The sequence below is a fragment of the Rosa rugosa genome, chromosome 5, assembly GCF_958449725.1.
Source record: "Rosa rugosa chromosome 5, drRosRugo1.1, whole genome shotgun sequence".
NCBI lineage: Eukaryota > Viridiplantae > Streptophyta > Magnoliopsida > Rosales > Rosaceae > Rosa > Rosa rugosa.
The window spans coordinates 27,875,629-27,898,754 of record NC_084824.1 but is presented as its reverse complement, the minus strand read 5'-3'; the positions used below and the strand labels follow the sequence as shown (position 1 = coordinate 27,898,754).

General features: G+C 38.5%; 2 protein-coding genes across 2 annotated transcripts; both read right to left on the bottom strand.

Moving 5' to 3' along the window:
- Positions 1 to 3,503: 3,503 nt before the first annotated feature.
- LOC133711484 (protein FAR1-RELATED SEQUENCE 5-like) lies at positions 3,504 to 5,984 on the bottom strand. The gene is made up of 3 exons (XM_062137597.1): positions 4,038 to 5,984; positions 3,607 to 3,777; positions 3,504 to 3,524 (listed from the first exon to the last, which is right to left on the bottom strand). Exons 1-3 carry the CDS (start codon positions 5,982 to 5,984, stop codon positions 3,504 to 3,506), a joined length of 2,139 nt encoding a protein of 712 aa, XP_061993581.1.
- A 2,855-nt stretch (positions 5,985 to 8,839) lies between these two features.
- LOC133709429 (large ribosomal subunit protein mL101 (rPPR4)) lies at positions 8,840 to 10,960 on the bottom strand. Its single transcript, XM_062135166.1, has 2 exons — positions 10,640 to 10,960; positions 8,840 to 10,202 (listed from the first exon to the last, which is right to left on the bottom strand). The coding sequence occupies exons 1-2, from the start codon at positions 10,865 to 10,867 to the stop codon at positions 8,958 to 8,960; spliced, it is 1,473 nt and encodes a 490-aa protein (XP_061991150.1). The 5' UTR covers positions 10,868 to 10,960; the 3' UTR covers positions 8,840 to 8,957.
- Positions 10,961 to 23,126: the final 12,166 nt, after the last annotated feature.

The window sequence follows — 23,126 nt, the reverse complement described above, 5'->3', positions numbered from 1 at the left end:
CATCCAAACATGTTATTTTGATCAAAATATCCATAATATCGCATGGTTGGACATGTCTCCTATATTTTTTGGCAGAAGCTGCAAAGTACTCCTACTAGCCATGTGTTTTCTTGGGCCTGGGCCTGGGCTTGGGCTATTTAGACCTGCTCTTTGGCCGTCAAGGAGACTTTCACTTATCACTTTGTGGGGTGCGCTTGGCTGGCTTAAGACTTGGACATTCTTGGGTGCGTGCTTGGGTTGATCTATGGTCTTCATGTGCCAATCTATTCGGATCATGACTTCTACAGGAGTTGATAACTATCTAGAATGTGATAGATATATTTTCAAGCGACTTATGGATGAGGAATATGCTCCTACTTGTTTGCTAGGAAGTGGCTTTCTGTTGGTACCACAATTGCGTGATTGGCTAATGGGATGAACCATATTCTAAGCAAAAGCAACTCATTATAAGCCTATTGTGAGCTTGCTAATTAATGATTTTTCCCTAGAAGACACGAAGTTCTTTGTTTTTAAGCAGTGTTCTAAAAATTGACCCCTCAGACTGCCTAAGCGACTCCTAGGCAATGGGCGGCTGGTCTCCGTCGTGATTAATGCCCAATCGGTGGAGGTGGGCAGTTGGGGTTTGGGCGGCCATTTAGGTGGCCTAGGCAGTTGACTGGGCAGCTGGGCGGTCGGGGTTAGGGCGGCCGTTTAGGCGGCCTAGGCAGTCGACTGGGCGGCTAGGTGGTCTAAGCGGACTGGCCTAGGCGGTTGGTTTTGCTTTGGATTCGTTTCGGCACAGATGGTGGTCCGATCTAGCTATCCTGGCTTCTCTATCCTTGACTCTCTCCTCGACGGAGTCACACACTCTCTCTCTCTCTCTCACAGTTCTGACAGAGACAATGACGACGGTCTGTTCAATATTCTCTAATTGCATTTTGCATTTCGTTTCTTATTGGGTTTGCCAGAAATTGAAATTCACCAAAAAGATAAAAAATTTCTTGTTCTTAATCATCTGTTTCTATCGAATTTTGTTTTGAATTGCTTAAATGTCATATAATGTGCGTCAGTTTTCTGGGTGTTCCAACATTTCACAGAAGCCCAACAGTTAGTTTTCTTTTCTGGGGGTTTCTGAGCAGTTCTGGGTTTTTTGTTTATGGTGCTGAAACAAACCAATCACTAATGGTTGTTTCTTAATTGTACTGATGATTGTTTTGCTATTATATCATATAAATCAATAATATTGTAGTAGCGATGGTTGTTGCAATTCCAGACTTAGAATATTGTTGAATTATATGCGAATTTGGATCATTTATGTTTTTTGTTTACTTAATTTCAGTTGGGTTTTGCTTGATATAATGTTTATGGAGCTCCTTTGCTACTTTCTGAGGGAGGATCCTCTCCTAAGCTTCTAATCTACCTAACCTGCCTAAGCTTTTAACAACAAAATGACACGTGTCCATACTTACATCTAATGGCTCATATGATTTAGCACTATATCTATCTATTTTTTATTCAATCAGTGCAACTACACCAGTCTCTCTCTCTCTCTCTCCATCTACTTCGATTTGCTTCACATGCCCTCCAAATCGATGTGTGCCGCCGACAAGAAATTCGCTGTCAAATAGAAAGGAGGCTTTGAGCAACTATCGAAGGTATTTCGTCCTCCATCATGATCAATGCTTTAAGTTCACCATTGACGCTTCGATTGGTTTGGTTTAGGATCTCCAGTTTGTTTGATTACTTTTGGTTGATTTTATTCTCTTTGTCTGGGCTTGTTCTTCATCCCTCGAATTTGGGGATTTGCATTTTGAATTGGAAGCACTTTTTATTTTACATTGCAAAATTAGCCCCCTTCTGATTTGGGATAACTCCTAATCAACAGTTCGTCATGAGGTGTTGTCATGCAGAATTTGTGTTCTATTTTCATTCTGTTATTGTTGTTTACTCTGATTGTAAAGAATTGCTCTTGGGCTTCACATATGATAGTCGTCAATTATGATTTAATTCTAGGTTTTCCATGTCTAGATGTGATCATTATATGTAGTTGGCAGGTCTTATTAGTTATTTGCCTTAATCTTATGGTTTGTAGTTTGTAGGCATATATCATGTCAAGATTTGATTATTATATGTAGTTGGCAGGATCTCCCAAGATTTAACAAACCAAGAGTGGTTCCTGAACTTGATAAAATTGTTGGTTGTTCTTGCGATGAGAATACAGAAAACATATAAGTATAAAACTATCTAAAATGGAATGAATATGCATAAACCTCCAAGAGCCTGCATATTCATGAAGCTATGTTAAATGAAATCTATTACCAAGCAAATTTACAAAGACAATATTTTTACAGAAACTGCATATCTTCGAACTAGTTTTGTTCAGATGGTATGATCATTGTATCTAGTATTTCAGCCAAATGCTATTCCTGGAGCTAACTGTTTCGCTGATTTTGGACTTGATGGTGGTAGAGAGAGAACTGGAAGAGGTCAGAGAGTTGTTTGTCCAAGCAGCATATCGTTGTTTGAACTTGAAGAAACCAGAATGAAGACGGTTACTAGCTAGCATTCTTAATGAATCGAGGAGACTGCAATTGTTATAATAGAGTGTCTGTACAATTGCCTTCTCCTTTTGCAGAAGTTTTTTGGGAAACCAATTTGTATAATGGAGAGTTCTTTTGGGATACCAATTTGTGTTAGTTTGTGTATAATGCAGAATTCTTTTGGGAAACCAATTTGTATAATGCAGATTTCTTTTGGGATACCAATTTGTGTTAGTTTGTGTATAATGCAGAATTCTTTTGGAAAACCAACTTGTATAATGCAGCATTCTTTTGAGAAACAAATTTGTATAATGCAAAATTCTTTTGGGAAAGCAATTTGTATAGTAGTGTCATGCATTTTGGGAAACAGGTTTGTATAATGCAGAATTCAATGCAAGCACACTTAAACATATTGCCTTCATGATTAGTACGTATGAAATGGATCTGATTAATCTTAAAACTGAATAGCCCTCCCTCCATCGAAGCATCAACAAACATTATTACTACCTATTACTAAACCATTTCTTTCAAAAATGAAACAGAACATAAAAAAAGAAACAGAAGTAGAATAAGAGAAGACAAGCATACATATATTTATAATAACAGATGTTACAGGGAACATGACCAGTTGCCCATCTGGAAATACAAAACCATAAAGTACCAGCTGCAAACTTTAAATATTATCAATATCTTCATCCTCAAACTCGATGTAATCATCAGCAATTCAGCACCACCTTTGTTTTTATCTTCAAGACCCCCAGTAATACCGTCGTTAAGACGTGTTCTCTGGAAGCTCTCCATAAACCTTCAGCATCCTACCCTTTTAAGGTTTGCAAAATCAACATAGCCCTCTCCTCTTACAAAAAATATGACATTTGCTGCACAATTGCATCTCCTCCTAAAAAAGTAAAACATAATGCTGCCCAAGTGCCTTCTTCCATTCTTACAAATCAAAACAGAAGCCTATACAATTGCAGAAGTCTCTTACAAAAACAAAACAGAAGCCTGCACAACAAAACAAACCATAGAGGACATATTCATATAAATTACAGAAAATGAAAGACCAACTAAGTGAATATTAATGTACCTGACTAAGTGAAGATGCACAAAAGTCTTGTTCTAGAAATTGATCTGCATTACTTGTTATATCAAAAGTATCACTCTCTGCATTGTTTGTTAGATCAGGAGTAGCATTCTCTTCATTACATGGTGGATCAAAGTTCACCTTGTATACATTATTCATTGGATCAGGAGTAACCTGAATCATAAAAATCAAAGAATGATATCTGTAAAATTTAAACAAACTAATAAGAAAGTAGTTTTATATACCTCCTCTGTTTTTTATTTTTGTTCATGCTTATCTCTACCTAACTCTTGATTCTCCATTTTCTTCCTCTAGATGTTTCCCTTTTCTTTAGCCCTTTTGCATTCACCACATTACCATCTGCATTGAGTTGTCCAGTAGGAGTGGATTAAGTTGTATGATCATTCTCATCCACATTAGCATTCATTTCAGACCGCAGCAAGTCTTCGATCAATTTCTTTTGCTAACTTCCCTGCAATATTTGTCATGGCTAATTTGTATGCTTTTTCATTTTCAGAAGCTCTGCTTGATATTCTAATGTAGGTGGAACATAAAGATCTATACCAAGAGGCTTGTTGTAACTTAGGGTCTGGTTGAATTTCATGTCCATGCATGTCTTGAACACTTTCAGCTCTAGCTTTTTTGGTCCATCTTTTTAAGATATAATGCTCAGGAATTTCTTTGATTTGCATCACTTCTCTAAGGACCTTGATAATGTGCCTACATACAATCCCTTTCATCTCAAACAATCTGCAACTACAAGAGAGTATATTATCACCATCTCTCTTCACTTGCCGTTCTCTAGAGTAACCATCTCTAATCACTGTATATATCTTTCCACCATCAACATCAACACAATTTGTTATAGAAGCTTCAAGAGACGATTCAAATTGATCTTGAAACTCTTCAAATATTAGTTTAGTGTAAACTCTTCTTGCTTCATATAGCATTTTGACTTGCATTTTCACAATAGGCAACCTGAAGCACATATCATATTCTTCTTTTAACTCCTTGTACCTTTTATCAGCAACCATCCTCTCAAAGTGTGTAAAAAACTCTGACAGATTGTGGTCAGAGTCTAAATATTTTTTCAAGGCAAAGTTAAAACTCTCACTCAGTTGAGTGCTTCTTATTCCAGTTGACCATACTCGCTTAACATACGGAAAGCCCCACTTTTCTCTTAAATCATATATGCTACTCAACCAAATATTGTCATGCGCACCATATTTATCAAGCATAGCATCCCAAGCAGATATAAACTCATCTTCTTCCTCAATATTTTTCATGAACCTTGACAAAATACTTGTGATTCCACCATCTTCTGTCAAAAAACTACTCCCATGCTTTATGGCATTTTTCATCATATGCCATTTGCAAAGCCTATGATATGCATCAGGCATAACATGTCGAAGAGCCTTTGTCATTGCAGCATCTTGATCTGTAAATATTCTCTTTGGAGCCTTTCTAGACATTGCCCTCAAAAAAGTCTCAAACAACCATATAAATGAATCTGCTATTTCATCATACATTAAAGCCACCGCCCCAAATATAATAGTCTCACGGTGGTGATTGAATCCAACGAACACAGCAAGAGGTTGATTAGATTTGTTAATCTTGTATGTTGTATCAAAACTAACAACATCCCCAAATTGGCCATAATCAATGATCATTTTAGCATTTTCCCAAAATAAGTTTGTTATTTGCTCCTCACTGTCTAATTGCATAGCATGGTAGAATGAAGGGTTTTCCAATGTTTGGTCTGAAAAATATTTCATAATATATCCAGCTTCTCCATACTCCAAGCTTCTTTGTCTCTTTGATCTAAGGTAATTTTTCACATCTTGTTTTGTATACCCAATAGCATCTTTTTCACCTGCTTGCTTACCCATCAACTCATATAGAGACGTGACACCAATTCCAGAATCATGTGCTAAGTCTATATCAATGCCTTGAGAGTCTTGTACTTTCCGTTGCGAAGGAAGCATGTGGGAACATTCTTTCACCACAAGAGGATGATTGTGCTCTTCAACAAAATGGGTAACAAAGAACTTATTGTTCTCCCTATTCAATTTAATACAAAGTTCAGCACGGCAACCTGTTCGTGTCTCTACTATGGGTTTTCTAATCATGTAATCCCTCTTATCTTTGGATCGAATACCTTCCTTACAGCAAACAAATACTCTTGAAGTGATTTCACCAGTTTTCTTATTCTTAGCATGACTCTCCCATCTAATACTAAATCCCTGTTTTCCTCCATATCTATTGTAGAAGTCATAAGCTGCTTGTTCAGAATCAAACTCCATTCCTTTTCTTGGTTTCCAATCCAATTCCAAATCAAAATTCTCTACATTAACATCTGTTGCACCCAATGCATTATCCATCTGCAACCAATTCCTTGTACAGTAAACTGAAAAGATACAATCAATACAGAGAACACAACCAATATAGCAAAAAATTTTGGCCCCTAGCCTCTCATACTTTTCACTTTACTAAGCAAGACCAAAGCCAATGCAACTACAGATACAAGAATCAGTCCAAAAAAAAAAAATTGTTACAAGAATGATCGCCTTGATGCTTTGTTATGGTTTGATATCAATATACGAAAGACAATAGATACATGAATAGATCAAAACTTGAATGAAAATTGCATTTTGGGTCCTTTTTTCCTGTAATAATGAAGCACGGAATTCCTCTTTGTCAATAGCAAATATAGAGTTCCTAAACTCTAAAACGCACAATATGAAGAGAGAGTTCAGAAAAGAAAACCCAAAATAAAAGGGGATTACACTTACATGTCGTAATGGAGTGCAGGGAAAGTGAGATGGATAGAAGAATCAAAGCTAAAGTTTTGAAATTTTGATTAGATCTCTCTGCATGTATCCATTGCATTTCACGACTGAAGACTCATGTGTTTCTACTTCATCAGGAGCGCCAAAGAACAAAAGAGGGAGAAAGCGAGGGAAACAAAACCAACAGCGCGGCAACCTGAACTCAAATAAAAATGGAGATAAAAAAACCTAAATTTATTGTAGGCCATTGGATGTAAGTTTGGCCACGTGTCACTTTGTTGTTGAAATCTTAGATAGGTTAGGTAGATGATTAGAAGCTTAGGAGAGGATCCTCTCCCTTTTATACTTCTATTGTTGATATGAGACTATGGATTGGCCCTGTGTTGCTGTGGTATCAATCTAAAATAGGTAAGTAATATAGAGAAAAATACATGTTATATAATTAATTATATGCCATAAAAATAAAGTAAAAATTAACAATAAAAAAATTCAAAATCGCCTAGGCGCCACCTAGGCACCCCCCTAGCTACCTGGGCGCCAGTCCCTTGGCCACCACCCAACTAGCGCTTAGCCATTTTTCGAACCTTGTTTTTAAGTTCACTTATTTTAGCAAGCCCACAATAGACTTGTAATGAGTTGCTTTCGCTTAGAGTAAAGTTCTAGATTTTCTTGCTGGCTATCTTGTTGCAAGTAAATGCAGACTCTAGCCATCGGCTATTGATTCATAATGATATCGATTTCTATTTCAAAAAACATGATAACCTACCATAGGTAGATGGCTAAGACGCTAACTTTGATATCCATTATTAGAAGTTTAGAATTACAATTACCCACCTTTTTCAACTTGGTATTAGAACAATAGCTATCAACTACTCATGGAATTAATCTCCATTTGAATATGCTACCTCAAATGCAGAAGAAATGTACTTAAATATCAATTGTTGCCTAACGGTATGTTCTAGTCCGGGATTTATTTATTTGATTTAGCTGTGATCAACTATATAAAATAACATAAACTTTCGACCAAGTATAATGAAATAGCAAGTTGATTTGGGCTAATTTTTCGTATAAATTATTAGAACACTTAGCAAATTTAACATACTAGCGTCGTATTGTGCTATGACTGGAGTAATATAGTAGAAATTTTATGTTTTTTGTTCTTAAATTTTAGCAACTAAAAAGAATAAAAGTTGGGAACCGCAACAATTTTTGGATTGAAATTGTGTTCCTGACCCTCTTTCTTTTTCTTTTTCTTTTATGATTTCCTTTTATTTGATTCGGTAATTTACCATAATGACCTTTTAGATGTTTTTCATACGAATAAAATTTAACTTATTCAAATGATATATATGATAATTCAAAATTCGGTGAAACCTTTGAACCAAAATTTTGGCTTCCTTTTATAGTAGGTGGAGATATACCAAATAAACCTCATACTCTTAGGTGTATGGAATCTCCATAATGTCATCTAGAAAGGCTTCGGTCACTACAGCTGGAGGGTCATTCAGGATACAGAGACCTTGAGAGTGTTGGATACTGTTTTTTGCCGACAGATCTGCGACCATATTTCATCATCGATGCACATGCTACATATGGATAGTGGTAAAACGACTGAAAATACATCTTCCTGTTGCCGCAGGTTAACCAAGACTCCAGAATCTGACTCCACCTGAAGATTAAAAATGTTTCGGAAACTACCCCCAGGCTTCAGCATGTTAAACATCCCCAGCACCAATATTAAGCATAAAACCACTATGCCAAGATCCAGAACTATCTCTAATGGCACCACTTGCACCAGTTAGTCTAGTACTAGATCTTGATCCATCAAACATTCAATTTAAAATGACCAGAGGGTGGCTCATGCCAAAAGAGATGCTCAGTTTGCACACATTTCTAAGCACAGAATTAGCATTAGCACGATTGCATTCATTAGACTAACTAGAGATGATGTCAGTTATATTGTAAGGATGGGTAAAGGAGAGGTCAAATACACTCTTGCACCTCCTTTTCCATATAAACCAGCAGCGAAAAAGAAAAAGGAAAAAACGACATTACAATTCAACTGTTTCATAAAGTAAGCTTTTTGCTGCAAGTTTGTTAGAATCCGGCTATTTCAAGGCATATTTAAAGTATTTAGAAAGCTTGAGCTAGGAGCAAAAGCTTGCCATACCTGCTTAGCTTTAACACAGTCACAAAACAAATGGAGCATAGACTTATTCATACATAACAGAATTTACAGAAGGGGTCACCAGCAGTATTTCTTCTAAAACGTTGCTCATTAGTCAGGAGCTTACCATGCACAAAAGACCACAAGAAAACCTTGAGCTTAGGTGGGATAGGAAAAAAACCCATGTTTTTAATCGTAAATGGAATCTTACTTGTAATTTAGAAAGATAATTATGCATTTTTCTTTGGCTAATAATGCAGAAAAGAGAAGCTAACCTTAGTAATTGAAAGGTACATTTTATTATCAGAACAAATAAAAACCCCAAGTACAGACAGCATTGAAATGGGCTTTTCCAGATACTCAAAATTCTGAAACAAAAATTGGGAGACAAACAAAACTCATTCCACACAAATGGCCTCAAGCAACTTCTTGCTGGCTTCACTAACCTCCACATTCTCCATTTTCAATCGATGACGCATGGCTGGAGTCGTCTTTCCAGCAGCGGCATAAGTTCTAATTAATGATTCAAACACCTCAGCCCCTAAGGACTCCGTAGCCTTCTTCAAAATCTCCAGAAAACCTTCTGCACCTTCAACATCCTTAGTTTGTTCAAAGTGCTCCATCAAGGTTTTGATGGTCTCATGTGATGGTATCCACTTCCCACCATCCCCTTTACCAATCGATATTGCATTGGCAACAGACTCAACTGCCAAGTCATATTCTGCATTCTTTAAATAATAGTCCACAAAGATCTCCCAGGTTTTTGCATTAGGCTTGGCTCCTCTCCTACGAGCCTGTTCCTTGAGCTCCTTAGCCTTCTCTAGCATACCCTCCTTAGCATAAGCTCCAATCAGAACATTTGCTACCCGAATATCATAGGTTGAACACCGAGATTCCCATTCCCTGAAACATTTCTCTGCACCTGGTAGATCTCTCAAGTTAACCAACACCTGGATCATATTCAGATAACTTATGTTTGCAGTTTTAGGGAAAGCAAGCCTCAAGGAACGCCATACCCTATGTACTTCAAGCAGGTTCCCGGTTCGACCATACAATGTAATAAGGAATTGGAAAGCTGAAAGATCTCGGTGGGAATTTTTTTTCTCCAATTCACTAAGTGCATTTTCTGCCTTCTCAGGCATGCCGGCATCAACATAGATGGAAGCTAAGTTGCTATACGTTGTCCAATCGCTGGCAACTCGTCCATCCCTCTTCATCTCATCAATAACCCTTTCCACCCCAGAAATATCATCGACAGCAGCTAGCGCCCGCATCCAGACATTGTAAGAATATGAATCGAGCATGACATTGCAACCCTTCATTTCTTGTATAATGGCTGGGATCTTTTCTGGCTTCCCAGTCTTTGAGTAAAGCGTCATAAGGCTGTTATAAGGCATAGAGGTCAAAGGAAGGTTAAGTTCCTTCATCTTCTCCAGTAGAGCTTCAGCCTCTTCAGTCATCAATTCCTTACAGTAACAGTTGAGCAGGGCCCCGTAACTGAGATGATTTTTGGACAATTCAGGAAGATTCTTGAAATAATCTTCCGCAGCAGGAATTCCTCGAGCTTTGGCAACAAGATCGAGATGTATAGCCTGATCACTAACGGTCTTGTTCATTCCCCTTTTAGCCATAGTTTCCGAGAGCTGTAGTAGGAAACAACTTAGCATCTATGTCTTGCAGTTCAGATTGAAGCACATAAAACAAATACACATAACAACAAGTAAATACAAATATGCAACACGATCAGCTTCATCCTATCCAATCACAATTCTACTAATATGGGGCTGTGAATCAAATTCAAAATGGCATCCACGGAATCGAATCATTCACATCCAGAGTAACTTTCCATTCACACATTCCGATACACCTAACCGTTTAGTACAACAGAATGTGACATTTCTTGAAGACTGCATTCACATTTACAACAAAAACTTCCGAAATTTCTATCAGGTTTTAATATCATTAGACATTTAAGGCTTCTGGGCTGAGCTATAAATTCTACCTCAAAACGAGATCAATTAGCTAGAAATAATGCTGTTTTGTTTGAGGTGAAAAATTGAGGAACAAAATTAGGGAGTACCTTAAGAGCAGGGTAGTAGAGCTTGCGTTGGCGAAGCTTCTTGAGAGTGTCGCCGACCTCCCATTTGAAGACTCGCTTGCGGCTCTTGATGAATTCATTGAGCTTCTGACAAACGCTTAACTCGGAGCCGCCGTCTTTGAAGAGCCAGACGTACAGAGCTTCCTCCACGTATTTCGACGAACGCTTCGTCACGCTCTTTGTGCGCCCAAACTGCTGCATCATCGCCATTTTCTGACTAGGGTTTTGAGAGGGACACAGAGAGAGGGGTTTTTCTCAGAGTGAAAGTGAGAATGCGGGTTCTTGGGTTCCGACTGTTTTTTGGGTCGGGTTTCTTTTGCAAATAAACTTACAAGGGAAATGAGGGAAGTTGGGGCCCTACTTGTTATTTATTTATTTTTCTTTACGAAGAAAATAAATTACAATACTAGGAATATTCACACAGTATCAAATAACAAAATTTCACCCAAGGGGTTTGGTCTAGCGAAAATCTGGTTAGGCCTGTAAGCTGAGTGAATGTGAGTTGGATACTTAAAAGAGATCCAGCGTTCGATCATCTGGTTGTGAAAAATATCTCTTAGGGAGAACTTCATTTAAATTAGGTCCCGACTCAGAGTGGAAGCACACTTTGCCATCATTTAAAAACAAAAAATTGTACCAAAAATAACAAAATTTCAAAGATATAGAAATAAAAATAATCCATGTACTATTTTGAAGTAGTCGATGACCACAATTTGCCAACTTGCATTGTCCACCATCATATATGCTCTTTAGAAAACATGATTGAAGGTGATATCTGTAGAAATTGAGGCAGGATGTTTGATATCTTGAAAAATAGTAGAAATTCGGCAAGGAACTTGATATGAACCCTTCAATATCTTGATTAGAAGTTTGAGAATCCCTTTCAACTTGAATATGAGTAAGACCAAGACGTTGAGCCCAAATTAAACGAAAGCGCAAACCATATATGCTTCTGCCTGTAGAACTGATGGAAACCCAATGGGCATATATAGAACCTGCAACACAAAATACTTCCTCCAACATCTCTGATTACAAAACCAGCAAGCGCCTTTTCTGAATAAGTCACAAATCCATCAAAATTTAATTTATAGAAGTTGTGATTAGGAGGAGACCAACCAATCAAAGTATTATGTTTTTCCTAGAGAGAGAGAGAGAGAAAGCTGCTGGTTGGATCGAAAATGTTCTCTTCGTTATAGTATTTTATTTAATTAAAAATTATTTTTTTTAAAATCGTTGTACTACCCTGTGGCTGCCAGGTGTCCCAGCCGCGAGGAGGAGGCAATCTGGTGCGGCAAGGTGTACAGAATTGGCACCGCTCGTTTGGGTGACGTGGGCCGGAAAGGAAAGCTGGGCTGCAGCTTTTAATTAAGAGTCCAACCGTATTAAATTACTACGTACGAAAATTTTGAGGATTTTGACATAATTATCCATGACATATTGTTAGAATAGGAGGCCCCCTCAGAATAAAACTGAATAATCATATTGACTGATCTGAAACAATAAATTTTGTAGTTAACTTGATGTTTTTAATCATTCCCAAAAATAAAATACATGATGTCCTTTAAAGTTAGTTATTCTTAATTTATAGTAAAAAGATGAAAGAAAATTTGTTCACCTGCAAGATATACGCATAATAGTTACGACACGTAAGATTTTGACCATTATTGTTCCGACTATTCACATCTCATCCATATGTTTCATATGGTAACAACAATGGATACTGTAAAGGATCATAATACCTAACACAATCTTGAATATTATAAGCTGGCCCTGCTTCCATTCGGAATGCGTTTCTGGGTTTGCACCGAGGTGAAGAAAGAGGTTGGACGGAGCATCTTGCCTTGTTGGAATGAAGCTTGGGTGCCCAAATCAATTATGGGCGCTATTGGCATCGGCGAGTGGGGTGAGTGACCACTGCTCCAGCAGAGAAGATAGCTATGGTTGTGACCAAAATTGATCTCTAATTAACCGAGAACAGAGGTTCCCTTCCCCTTTTGGTTTCTCTCTCATCAACTCGTTTCATTCTTCTTTGCCAACCCAGATTCGAGATGGCCCTTGTTGTTTATAGTTGAGAGATGTGTGACAGAGGTGACTGCGAGGATAAGCTGCCGCCAAGAGAGTCACCGAGGAAGTCACGAAGTGAGGAAACTTGATTAGTTTCTCTCACCTCCATCTTCTGATGAGTCACGAAATGAAGAGTCCCACAAGCAAGCCCAGAGCTACAAGCTGAGAGAGACGAAGATTGTAGCTGTGTGATTAATTAGAAGTTGCAGCTGCGTTTGATTTACGAAGAGAGAGGAGGTCAAGTGTTAAGAGAGAATCTAGGTGTCCAGAACAGTTCTGGGCGGCCATGGTGTCGGCGCGTGTAAGGCTTCTAGCCGTCGCTGGACGACGTAGAGACCGGGTTTGACTCGTCGGAGGACACCGTGGTGGTGGAGGTGAGGCACATTGGTGCCTAGATACTCACTGGTAGAGGAGAGAGAATCTCAGATCTGGTTTCTCTCTCCTGAAAACTTTCTGCAATTGAAACCCAAAAACCATATATGGTTTGATTTTGCTGTGAGGAAGATGAAAATCCTGAAGGATATGTGAATGAAATGAGCTCTTGGTGCGTTAGCAGATGGGGATCCAAGAGTAGAGAGAAAATTAGTGGTCGGAAATTTTTTTTTGGTGAAATTGCTCATGGTGAGCTATGAGGTTATTTTCCACTAGGGAGGCCCCTCATTCTAGTGCCAAATGTTTCGGTGGTAGAAACGGGGTGGTGGTGAGAGCTTCCATCTCCGAGATTCGATACTTGTCAACCATGAACAGAGGTCAGAGGGAAGACCGGGCTAGCCGGTCAGAGGGAAGACCGGGCTAGCCGGTCTTCGACTCTCCGATACTTAAGTCAGATACATGTGAGAATGTAGACTAGGTAGGAGTTAATGGAGCTTGGTAGCTTACCTTGAATGAGTGGAGAGACATGTATTTATAGTGTGAGGATGGGCAATTGTCACCCCTTTGCTTCCAATGTGGGACTAGCTGTGATCCACCCAATACCACAAATGTATGGTATCGGCATCATGTCTAGGCCTTATTGGCGTTACTTTAAGTGGCTAATGAGCCTTGTGCTTCCGATACTTGTGCCTGAGAGGTATCTATACCAACATTTTGTTTGTACAATAATATCACGACCAGTCAGATTTTCCACATCATCTATACCCAACATGATTTTGAGTAAGGCTAGTTTTTGTTTTGAAGCAAAGTTTGGTGTAGAACTTTTGTAGTTGGTTGCTAATATGTTTAGCCTTTGTAGGTTTTGGGGTTTATTTTGTGAATTATGTAGAATCATGAATTATGCTGAGAAAATTAATGGAAAGCCCCAATTTTTGGATGATGAGAAATGTATTTCTTTTCCCAGCAGCAGCTAGATGATCACTTTGCACATCATGCTTGTCAAAATGAAGTGATGTATATAAAAGCATAACAAAACAGTTATGCCAAGGAAAACGAAGTCAATTGAGCGATTAGAAATCAGTACCAAAATAAAAATCGATGTCTCATGATTATCAACATATTGAAATGTGCTCACAAAATCGATGTATCCAAAACCAATGCACATCAATTTTCTAAACATGAAAACGTAATCTATTGTAAACGTACAAATCACTTACTATAAAGTAAACCGATTTACCGTGAATTGCAGAACATCGATTTTAGAAAACTGAAGTGATGTCTACGACAAAACAACACATCAATTCATATGAAAAGAAGCGATGTACTGAAAACAAGTAAACATCGGTTTACATAAATAGAAACAATGTTCTGTGCAAAAGAACACATCATTCTTAATAAAATAATTGATGTCGCCTAAAGACACAAACATCGTTCCTAGGAAAATAAGGTGACAAGATGCACGCAAAAATGACCAAGAACAAACAATAGTTTTTTAAAATTGATGTCTAGAAGAGTATCAGACATCATTTCTGAAATTGTAATTGATTTAAATATTCACATAGGTATTTTTTGACATATACTTTATTAAGCATAAAATGTGAAAATATGAAGAATTAAATACAGTTAACATACAAAATTATGATGATTATAACGATTATACATCGATTTTTGTTTTAGAAGCGGGTTGGTTTTTATCCTGGACATCGATATTTGACCGATATCTGATTTTCTTAATCTTTTACATCACCCACTAAGAGATCGATCGGATTTTAGTTTTACATCGGTTCTGGACTCATGTCTATTAACATAATTCTAGTAGTGGCTGTGGGTGATTTTTTATTAATATTAATTACTTTTGCTACAAATCCCTTAAATTGTGAAAACCACCCCATCGTTCCAACCAGATTTCAAATTAAAATCGAGTTATTGAAAGACCACACCCAACCACACCTCCAAACACACTGTTCTAGGGTAAAGGACACAATAATGATAGGCACTGTATTCAAGTCACAACCTTAACACATTTCAAGGAACAAAGCTTCCGCATGAAATCCTCTAAGAAGTTTTGACATGACTTATCAGACAAGCAAGGACAAAGAAGAACCCTTAGGACTTAGTGGTGAACTTTGGTCTGTGAAGATCACCATATCACACATGATGAATACTGATCTATTTAAACGTCTGGTCATATGGTTCATGCAAGCACCTTCATTTTCAATTGCCCACCATTGTGTTCTTAAATCCAAAACCGATGAACCCATCTTCAAGAGCTTCTTCATTTACTAATGACTTCAACCCAATTACAATAACCGCATATTCTCCTATTTACGGGATACTATATGCCATTCCAACCTCCATTTCAACTATGGGAAATTGTTTTGCTTATGAGGATATCTAACAGAAGTTGAATGAAATGGAAGGAAGGCATTTCAGTGAAATTCCAGACTAGTTGCCTATGGAAGACATTGAAGGTAATCCATTTAATCGCTGGTGTTACATTTTCAATTGGGATGAAAACTTCGGTCACATTGGTGAGTGGTTGGGCCAATTGTTCCAATCTATATGAACCCACATGAAGCCAGTCACGATTTTGCAGCTCCATCATCATCTACGGTACGACAATATAAATTTCCTTGCCGCCCTCACAATGTACATAAATGTGCTCGATGCTCGCAAACTGATAGCTTCTACAGGAAACTAGCTGCATGATTTCCAAATCTACCACCTAAATAAGAATAAGTTATGTTGAGTAGTAGGAACGTACCGGCATGTGATTTTAATTGTAGGTAAAATAATTTCCAAAAAATGCACGATAAAAAGCTTGGTATTTTCAATTTCATGTTAATCTTATGTTTCCTGATGACCTACATATGTAATGTCACAATTTTATTGTGCAATTAACTATTTCTCAAATGTAATGTATCTGAACCCTATCTAATATGTTTAATGTTGCTAATGTTATCACGTATATGTGATTTGTAATAATATTGTTAGGTTAGGGCCGTGTTAAAGCTTAATTTCTCGTTAATGAAATTAACCGATGAAAATTGATAAATTTTATGAAACAAAACATTATAAATATGATGTGATAAAACTGCATGACTTCGAAAAAATCATTATCAAGAAAAAAGTCGATATTATTCAAAAATCCTAAACCAGACTAGTACTATTAATTATTAGTTGGTGTTCACTAAGGATAATTGTATAACTGTAGGAGTTGTGAGAAAGTAGTCATTTCTTCCAAGCTCTTTATCGTGTAGAATATAAAAGGGCTAAATACTGTTTAGTCCCTGAAGTATAGTTTCGTCCTCGTTTCAGTCCCTGCCTTTCTGATTTAATCCCAAAAGTCCCTGAACTCACAATTTTCAGTCCAACCGGTCCATCACCTCCATTTCCTCCGGTTGCTCGATGACGTGTCAGTTATTGGTATGCCAGCTCAGCGCCACGTAAGACACTGATATTGTAAAGTGACGAGAATGCCCCTGCTTCAGTTTCTTCCAAAATTTCCTTTCTCTTCTTTCTTATCTTATTTCTCCCTCTATCCAGGTCTTCGATACAAGGAGAGGGGTGGTGGTACGGCGGTGCTAGTGCTAGTGCTAGTCGGTGGGTGCGCCGACGAGTATGATGGTGATAGTGGTGAGCTGCGGCAATTGTTGAAGTTTGTTGACCATTGAGAGAGAATCTGAGATTTAGTTTCTCTCTCATCCATCCCTCTCGTAAACAAAGCCAGAATCACAAAGCGTCCGGAGACCAAGATGTGTGATGATGATGATTACTTGGAGAAGAAAGGATGGGAGGATGGGGTGAAGGAGGCAGAGGTCGTGGGTGCCCAGAGAAAATTTCTGGGTGTTCACTGCGACGGCGCGTGGGCTACTACTAGGCATCGCCGGATGACAGAGAAGCTGCTGGTGCCTTTTTTTTTTCCTTTTCTTCCTACCTTCTTCTTCTTCTTCACGTCCAAACCACCATAACCACCACCACCAAGCTCTCTCTCTCTCTCTGAGCCCAACCACAAATCCCATTACAATCAACACCAAGCTTCAATTACTACTGGACCCATCTTCTTCAAAGAAGATATAAACAGCGATTGCATTTATTTCATACAAAACACATCAACCCTTTGAATCAATTACTACTGGACCCATCTCTCTCACCTTTCCTCAACCTCTCACTGCCTCGTCTGAAACCGAATCAACCTCTCTCCCTTCTCTCTTACTCAAAGAACTCGAACTAGAATTCGAATTCCCTCTGAAATTCGGACCTCTCCTCCCCAAAAACTCATCTTTCCCTCTGGTTTTTCTGGGTTCTTCCTTTCTAGAATCAATCACTGTCCTCACCTTCCTGCGAATCTTGACCTCGCTGGACCCTGCAATCTCCGACCTCCCTCTCGTAAGCCCTAATCACTCAAATTGAATTCGTCTCTGCGGCCCAATGCTGCCAAAGCCTTTATTAGAGGTGGATTGATTGTACATATCGATCGAATTTGACCGATTTTTGTTTCGATTCGATTTGATTAAACTGTGTTATTGATGTACAGTGTGGAAGGTGATGGCGATGTGCTCTGGGTTACCTTTCATTTTGGGATAGTTTTGTTTCATTTTGTTCTGGTTTTGTTAGATTCGACGATTGGGAATTGTGTGATTTCGAGGGAGTTGATGAGTTGAGAGAATTAGGGAAAAACTTCCGGAGGGATTTGTTGGTGCATATCGAAACAAGACCTTAGGGTTTTGGGCAAATCTGAGGATGTTTTTGGATGGAGAGCTCGGTGGTGGTGGATTTTGGGTGTAAAGAGAAAGAAGGAAGAACAGGGGCATTCTCGTCACTTTACAATATCAGTGTCTTACGTGGCGCTGTGCTGGCATACCAATAACTGACACGTCATCGAGCAACCGGAGGAAATAGAGGAGATGGACCGGTTGGACTGAAAATTGTGAGTTCAGGGACTTTTGGGATTAAATCAGAAAGGCAGTGACTGAAACGAGGACGAAGCCATACATTAGGGACTAAACAGTATTTAGCCCAATATAAAATTACTAATTAGTTTGGGCCGCACATGGGCCGTGTTGGGTTTCTTTTATTAAAACCTCTTTTGATGTTGATAGAAAGGAGACAAATGAAGTAAGCCCTAATCAAATGTGTCTGTTCCGGCGCTGCAAGTACTTGCATTTACAAAACCAATGAACATAGGTCCGGCATCCAATTAGTGTGTTAAAGTCAACCCAAAACCCATTTCTTTTCAATTTCAACTTATTTATGAGGAGAGTTTGGTGAAAGAGATCATTTGATAGGGTTGTTGAGTGAGAGGCAACGACAAGCTCAATGGTTGGGTGAGTTATTGCATCAAGAGGAAGAGGATGACTGCATTGAAGGAAACTACATAATGCAGGGTTTGTGATATTCCTGGAAAAGCAAGACAAAATAGGTAAAGTTCACTAGGACCATCACTTTCGTCGTTTTCTGAAAATGCACTTTATTGCCTGTCTTGGCTTCACATGGTAGCAGTAATTGAATACAAGGGACTTATATATTGGATTGAATATACATTTCAGCTTCCCCAGTTTTCAGGGTTTTTTTCATTAGATCTTTGTCTTCTGGTTTGGCTTCAATGCGTATCTTTGGTCGTTAGGCTTTGCTTGGCTTACTGTTTGTATATGTAGCCATGGGCCTCTTGATGATAACTCATTTGACCCAAAAAGAAAAAAAATATGGTCTGGTTGAACAACCTCATTTGCTCAAAACTGATTTGCTTAAACCTTATTCCCCATCCACTTGCATCCTCTAACCTTATGGTGTAGACGTCAAATTGAATTCTCTCAAACTTATTGGACTCAATATGCTTATCTTCTTCTCCAGTCTTCTGAATTTTTTTTTTCATTAGTTCCTTGTCTTCCCTTTTGGGCTTAACTAGGGCCCTAGTTGCTCGTTGGGCTTTGCTGATGGCTTGGCTTACTGTTTGTATCTGTAGCTATGGGCTTCTTGATGATAACTCATTTGACCCAAAAAGAAAAAGAAGTAGTCTGGTTGAACAACCTGATTGGCTCGAAACTGATTTGCTTGAACCTTGTTCCACATCCACTTGCATCCTCTAACCTTACGGTGTAGACGTCAAATTGATTACATTGTACTGCTTAAAACTTAGATTCATAATATGCTGCTGGAAAACTTAAGAACACTTGCATCCTGTAACCTTATGGAATTGTTTCCGTTGTTTCATACAGCCATCTATATTGACTAGAAGTTTGAGGTTGGCAGGACCACATTCATCATTCCATGAAACCGGGAGAAGATTCTATTGTGGTAAGTGAACAGACTACATCCTGATATGCTACTACTATGTAAAATATCGGCTATAATGAGGGAGTCACAAACCTTTATATCTAAAAATCTAGGGACCCCAACACAAAATCATTCAAATTTTAGATTCATTGTCTGTGGGGAACAATCCTCATGGTAACCAACATGAGAAAGATGAAATTGTGGCAACTAATAGCAGTTCTATAACCCCAGGTGCATGAATTCAGAAACAGGGGAGGATTAGTGGAACAAAGTTTTATGTTGGAGAAACTGATTTGGTTGGTAATATGGTACGACGTGAGGACCCAACAACAAAACAACCTTACTATCGTAACAGTTTAGAGACTCTAGCTAATATGGAAAAACTTCAGAAGGTATGTGGTAGCTCTAGAGGAGAAGGTAACAAGCATTCCCCAACAAGTTGACAATCTTATCAATGCAGTTCATAACATACAAACTTTGGTTGAAACAGTCCCCACAAACGTAGTGAATAACATCGTGAAAGCAGTCTTCAAGAAACTAAAAGAGATCGAGTATGATAGAGCTACATTACACAATAATACATTACACAATAAAGGCTTTGGATTCAATACCGGCATGTGTGATAAAGAGGGAATGGGGTCCGAGGCATAGTTAAACGATCCAAATAACCTCTTTGTAGATAATTGTGGAGTACGCAATTTACATAAGGATGAGGTAAGAAGTTCATTAAGCCTTTGCTCTTAATAACAAACTTCAGGACTAGATTAGGAATGTTCATTTTGATCAATGACTAGTATAAACAAAGCAACTAGGGGTTCAAATATAAAATATATGGTAACATGTTGTCACGCCCCTGATTTTTAACACAATAAAAATCGATATATAATCTCATACTCATATATGCGCGATCGTTCAGCCATCAATACAAAATACCTGGAAACCTTTCCCTTTTAACCCAAGTACACATTGATGCCCTGAACCCACAATAATAACATATACTCGCCCTCCACAGAGTTATGTAATACAACAGCTTACGAATTAAATTGCCACAACAATATAAAACGTAAATGCTCCTCATAGCTCACTACAAGCGGAAGTCTTAATAACGGTAAAGTCACAAAAATGACTTCCTCCCATTAAGCTGCAAGCACGCTACCTCAGCATCAGCCACGATTATCCTGACCTGTAGAAATAACCCCTACACCGTTTGAATGGTGCACCGAGTTGCCACACAACAAACCCGGTAAGCTTTTGCAAGCCCGTATGAGTAACTCAAAACACACACGCACAACTCATCCAACGAGGAAACCCATCAACTGGTGAAAAAGAACCACACACCTTGTTTTCCCAACACAGCACATTCTTTTCCCAAACAGCACAACACAATCACCCCGTGACAAAAATCATATTAATTGAAACTCTGACAATTTAAATATGCTACACAAGTCCTCCCCGAACATTTAAAAGAAACCATCCCCGAAACTCCCTTTTAAAAACACGTACTCATGAGCATCAGATAGCTCCCCGCTACCCCCCTTGATGTACCAACAACAAATCAGTCCAATCTAGACACACAACACATCAACACACACCTCAATCATATCTATCGTTAACCTAACAAATAGAATATGATTCACAAGTCCTCCCAGGACATTTAAAAGAAAGAATCCACGAAACTCTCTTTTAAAAACACGTACTCATGAGCATAAATTAGATAGCTCCCCGCTACCCCCCATGATGTATGTCACGCCCCGAATTTTGAATAATAAATTCAAATCCGAAACCTGAATAATTACAATTACAAAAAACCAAATCTCGAAACTTCGAGTTCATTATTACAATTCACTCTCACAATATATTATAAAGCTCAAATGAGCATAACACACCTCACAACTTACAATTGTTGTAAAACTCTAACAATTGCTCTAACCGCACGATCACCGTCCTGGTTCTCCTGTCCTGTAGGATTACCCGCTACACAATTTGAATAGTGTACCGGGAGTTGCAACAACACAAAACCCGGTAAGCTTTTTACAGCCAGTATGAGTAAACAAGAAAGAACTGTTGATTTATTAGATTTCAAGACTACCACAAACCCACGTTACTTTCTCACTCTCATATATATATATAGCCACTTATGAGTTACTCTCAATTTAGCTCATAAGATCACTCACTCTCATATATATATATAGACACTTATGAGTTACTCTCAATTTAGCTCATAAGATCACTCACTCTCATATATATATATAGACACTTATGAGTTACTCTCAAATTCGCTCATAAGATTTCCCAACATTTGGTAGACAGACTCATATATATATATAGACCCTTATGAGTTACTCTCAATTTCCCTCATAAGGTTACCATATATATATTGACACTTATGAGTTACTCTCAATTTCACTCATAAGTTCACTCCACATTTGGCAGACAGACTAGAGCTCTAACTGAACGTAACCACTCGTCCGGCCACAGACGTGATTACGATTTAATACTATTAATAACCACCAGCCCGGTACGAGAGCGTGATTCACTAATAGATGCCATGGTCACCTCGTGACCTAGTGATCTCCACAGATCACAACAATTTATTGTTCCTCAACAATAAAACTCAACACCTCTCACAATATATTGTTTCTCAACAATAAACTCAATATCTCTCACAATATATTGTTTCTCAACAATAACTCAACACAACTCCAACAATACATATTATTTCACGTAATAATATATATACAGACATTCACACAGGAATGTCTAGTAACACCAACAATAGTTCATATGATTGCAACAAAATAAAGCAATTAATTGTATTGGGTTCGTAATATGAACCACGTGAGGTTTACTCACCTCGATAATCCCGCTGCGTCTTCAATTCAGCTCAAAATACGATCCACAATCGTCCACCAACTCAAACCGTCAATCACCTAGTCCAATAATGATCTTGACTTAGCCAACAACTCAAATATGTAATTAAACGACGATCCAACGCTCAGATTCAAATTAAACGATGATCCAACGGTCGGATCTGAATTTAATGATGATCCAACGGTCGGATCCTCACGGATCGCCTTTAGGATCATCCTTCAAAATTATCACGAAGATCCAACGGTCAGATCTTCCTGAATCGCCTTTACTAACATCTCCACAAAATTATATGAAAATCCGACGGTCAGATTCTCACGAATCGCCTTCCGAATCACTATTTCTCAATTATACGAAGATCCAACGGTCGGATCTTCGCCCGTGACCTCACAAGGTCACCGGGACAGTCATACGATCAACATATCCAAAATTGAAGCAAAACCGATGGTCAGATCTTCACAGATCGTAACCCGAAGATAAACGTAAAAACGTTAAATAGTAACGTCAAAACGTAAATCCACTATTTATCAACTTTTTCTAACATGACCATGTTATATATCAAAACGCTCGTATGGATGCATAGATCATCGCCTAGATAATGAAAACTCGAAATATGGTCTGATGCGCCGCCACAAACGGTGGTCAGTGGGCGGTCAACGCGGCGGTCAACGCCGGTCAACCACCTCAGATGGCAAAGTGACCAACTACAAACTGGTTCAAAATGAAAGGGTGGTCGACTTTCATACCTGGAGCTAAGCCTGGTTCGGCCTAGATCGTCCTAGATCAAGCGTTGAAGTTGGATTAATCTCGTGCGTCTGATCAGATTCCAGATTGAATCAGGGACGTCGAAATCTTCAACTCGTGATCTTTCACTCCACACTCCAAATCG

Excerpts from the sequence above, each read along its gene's own strand:
- LOC133711484 (XM_062137597.1), bottom strand. The coding sequence starts at position 5,984 with ATGGATAATGCATTGGGTGCAACAGATGTTAATGTAGAGAATTTTGAT. Across the intron at positions 3,778-4,037 it reads TTGATCGAAGACTTGCTGCG|GTTACTCCTGATCCAATGAA; the intron begins GTCTGAAATGAA and ends TTTATGATTCAG. Across the intron at positions 3,525-3,606 it reads GTGCATCTTCACTTAGTCAG|GCTTCTGTTTTGTTTTTGTA; the intron begins GTACATTAATAT and ends TTTGTTGTGCAG.
- LOC133709429 (XM_062135166.1), bottom strand. The coding sequence starts at position 10,867 with ATGGCGATGATGCAGCAGTTTGGGCGCACAAAGAGCGTGACGAAGCGT. Across the intron at positions 10,203-10,639 it reads TCTACTACCCTGCTCTTAAG|CTCTCGGAAACTATGGCTAA; the intron begins GTACTCCCTAAT and ends TTCCTACTACAG.